Here is a 3091-nt window from a genome sequence, read left to right on the forward strand (position 1 = left end):
GCTTTCCAGTGTAAAGAACTAAATAAAGCAACTGATGAAGAAGACCAATCTCATTTTTAAAATCTTTATTTTATGAGCAACAACCTTCTCTTTCATCAGATATACAGTGTGATAACTCTCATATCTGAGTGACCAGAAAACCGCTGAAGGTTGTGTGGATGTTGGATCCCCAAACATGTGAGTTTTCATGCAAGGCCACAAACACCTGGTCTCCTGGCACCAGCTCCAGAAACACGGCATTTCCTCCATTATCAGCTGTGTCATCATCTGACCGGTGATCATGGGTTCCTACCTTGAGTTCGTTGTTCTTGTACAAAAATATTTTTGCCTCGTATTCTCCTCCGGCATGAAAGAAGATAGAAAAGTAATAAACACCTGCAACAGGTGCAGCGAAGACACCTGTCAAAACAAGAGCATGTTGGTTAGTTTTTCTTTTCTTTTCTTTTCTTTTTTTTTAGCTAGCTGAGGTTAAATCACTTGATTTTATTGTATTCATTAACACTTTCTGTAAAAAGTCTCAATAACACTGATGCAAAAGAAAACCTGCAGTTGACTGTGAGGCGGAATTTATACTTCTTCGTTGAATCGACGCCATAGCTTGATGTGCACCTCTCCAGAAATGTAACTACAGGCAGTGACGCCGACCTCCTGTCTATTTTTGTAAGCTGAAACCATTTCCCTCAGTGGAAACAAAGCTTTTATGTTATTTAATTCAACAGATATGAAACAATAAATTCTGGAGACAATGGGTGCGGTTACATGATGGCTTCTCATTTGGAATGAAATAAATCTGAATGAAATCATTCAGTATAAAAGTTTTTCCAGGTAGTTTACATGGGAAATATTCATTCCGAAAGAGGGTTTACATGGGAGATCAGTTTAATCGCCTTTATTCGGGTCCATGCAAGGTTTGGGGCAGGGAAGGTTTAGATTGGATAGGGGGCGGGGCGGATGTTACGTGTTTACGTTTACCGGAAGAAAACACTGTAGTCCTCGTTCCGGATAACAAGATGCTTGACGATGCCGTTCTTAGTGCCTTTTTTCGGGCTTGTTTTGCCTATATTCTTGAAGCAGCAGTACGACAACAACCTTGTTCTGCTAATGCTTCGTCTGTTGTTGAGGAGGAGAAGGGAGGTAGACGGTCGAAGAAGGGAGATAGAAGATGTCTTGTGTTGTGCTATATACGTCATCGAGCCAGAAGGGCGAGGAAACGAGCATGCGCAGAAAGACCGGAATGAACTTAAAGAGCAATGAGTGTATACAAGTGCGAGAAATTCTTTCATTCGGAATTAGAAACGTAAATATTCCAGCCCCTTTACATCGGAATGATTTTCATTTGCATTGGCCTTTTTCATTCCGAGTTAGGTGTTTACAAGATCACTTTTAATAGGAATGAACTTTCATTCCGAATGAAAAGGGAATTAAACTGTCCATGTAAACACACTCAATAAAGCCTCCACAAAAAAAGCATTTTAAGTCTTGTGTGTGATTCATACTGGCTTCATATGGGCAGAGGAAAAGTTTGCTAAGGCTAATCTACACAATGTAAAATGCCATAGGCCTGTGCTAAAAACATTAGCATGTTGTATTTGTGGGGAAAATGTGTCCAGATAAAGACAAGTGTTTGTCTGTGAATGCTGTGAGTTATAGTAAAGCCAATTTTGTATGTGTTTGAAACTGACTCCATTAAGCCATGTTTAACATGTGTTTTGAACCAATTAAACTTTACAGCACTTCACAGAAGCTCCACTGGCGACTAGTGTTTTGGAGGTGTAACTNTTGTCTGTCAGGAGACACACTCTATCATGCTACCTTCATCCTTTGTTGTTTAGTTTGGAGGACTTGTTATGCTTCAAATCATTGAATAATGGGTATTCTATCATGATATACAAAATGCAAGCAATGAATTATTCAGTGAAGTCTCCAACCTGTTCTCACTGTTGCTCAACCTCGTTTCCAAAGCATCAAGTTTTTCTTTCATGGCACCAAACGCTTTGAGGAGATCACTCACAGGATAACATAACTGCATTTCACAAGGTATTTCTGTTTTTCCAGCATCCTGGGCCAAAATTAAGCTGCAGAACAGCAACGCAAACCACAAAATGCTGGATGTCATCTTCCAAGTCGATCGAAGTTGACTCTGATTGATGTGTTCCCTCTGGCTGCTTTTATGTTGTTTAATGATGACTCGTCAATGTTTGACATCCCCTTGGAAACAAGGCTTATTATGCAATGCAATCCCTCAACCTTTGATATGCTAGAGAAATGTAAACAGAAACTTTCACTGATTGTACAGGAAGTTTTTTTGTTTCATGTGTTTTGAGGGCGTTCTGGCAAATTGACCAAAGAATAAAGTTCCATGGAAAAAACAAGGGGATTTTCAGTGTATTACAATTCTGAACCACTATTCCATTCTTACACTGAATGTAAGAAGGCCCATTAAGGCCTCTTCAAACCAGAATGTAATACATTCTGGTTTGAAGAGGCCTTAATGGGCTAAAAAAATGATTCAGAAGTTGAACTTGTTGAAGCCTCACATCCACCGGGAGAGAGAAGTGTGACATGATGAAGGACGGGAGGGGGGTTATAACTAGTGACGGCCAAATGAGGCCTCATGAACCACTGTCTTTATTTTCTGAAGCCACCAGGTGGCGCTGTCTGTTCAACAAAGGTTTGAAAGCACACTTCACTGCCAGTCGTTCAGCCATTATCTTTACGCCAAGAGCGCCATCTGGTGGGGTCAGAAAATATAGTTCATGAGGCTTAATTTGGCCATCACTAAGTCAGACCTTACACTGGTACAGTGGGCCCTGGGTTCTTCCTGATGCAGCTGGCCCTGGGTTCCTCCTGATGCAGGACAATGCCTGGCCTCATGTGGCCAGAGTGTGTAGGCAGTTCCTGGATGACAAAGGCATTGATACCATGGACTGGCCCACTTGTTCCCCTGACCTAAATCCAATTGTGCAGCCATGGGACATGATGTATCGGTGCATCTGACACCGCCAAGTACCACCACAGACTGTCCAGGAGCTCACTGATGCCCTGATCCAGGTCTGGGAGAAGTACCCCAGGGCACCATCAGCTGACTCAT

General features: G+C 41.8%; 1 protein-coding gene across 1 annotated transcript; it reads right to left on the bottom strand.

Moving 5' to 3' along the window:
- Positions 1 to 50: 50 nt before the first annotated feature.
- Positions 51 to 2178, bottom strand: LOC126387237 (complement C1q tumor necrosis factor-related protein 6-like). The gene is made up of 2 exons (XM_050039778.1): positions 1889 to 2178; positions 51 to 448 (listed from the first exon to the last, which is right to left on the bottom strand). Exons 1-2 carry the CDS (start codon positions 2114 to 2116, stop codon positions 119 to 121), a joined length of 558 nt encoding a protein of 185 aa, XP_049895735.1. The 5' UTR covers positions 2117 to 2178; the 3' UTR covers positions 51 to 118.
- Between the last annotated feature and the right edge of the window lie 913 nt (positions 2179 to 3091).

This window comes from Epinephelus moara, unplaced genomic scaffold, assembly GCF_006386435.1.
Source record: "Epinephelus moara isolate mb unplaced genomic scaffold, YSFRI_EMoa_1.0 scaffold3008, whole genome shotgun sequence".
Taxonomy (NCBI): domain Eukaryota; kingdom Metazoa; phylum Chordata; class Actinopteri; order Perciformes; family Serranidae; genus Epinephelus; species Epinephelus moara.

Bases quoted from the DNA above. Each gene is read 5' to 3' on its own strand.
- LOC126387237 (XM_050039778.1), bottom strand. From the start codon at position 2,116: ATGACATCCAGCATTTTGTGGTTTGCGTTGCTGTTCTGCAGCTTAATT. The intron at 449-1,888 runs ATATCATGATAG...AGCTAAAAAAAA, and splicing joins ATTCATTGCTTGCATTTTGT to AGAAAAGAAAAGAAAAGAAA.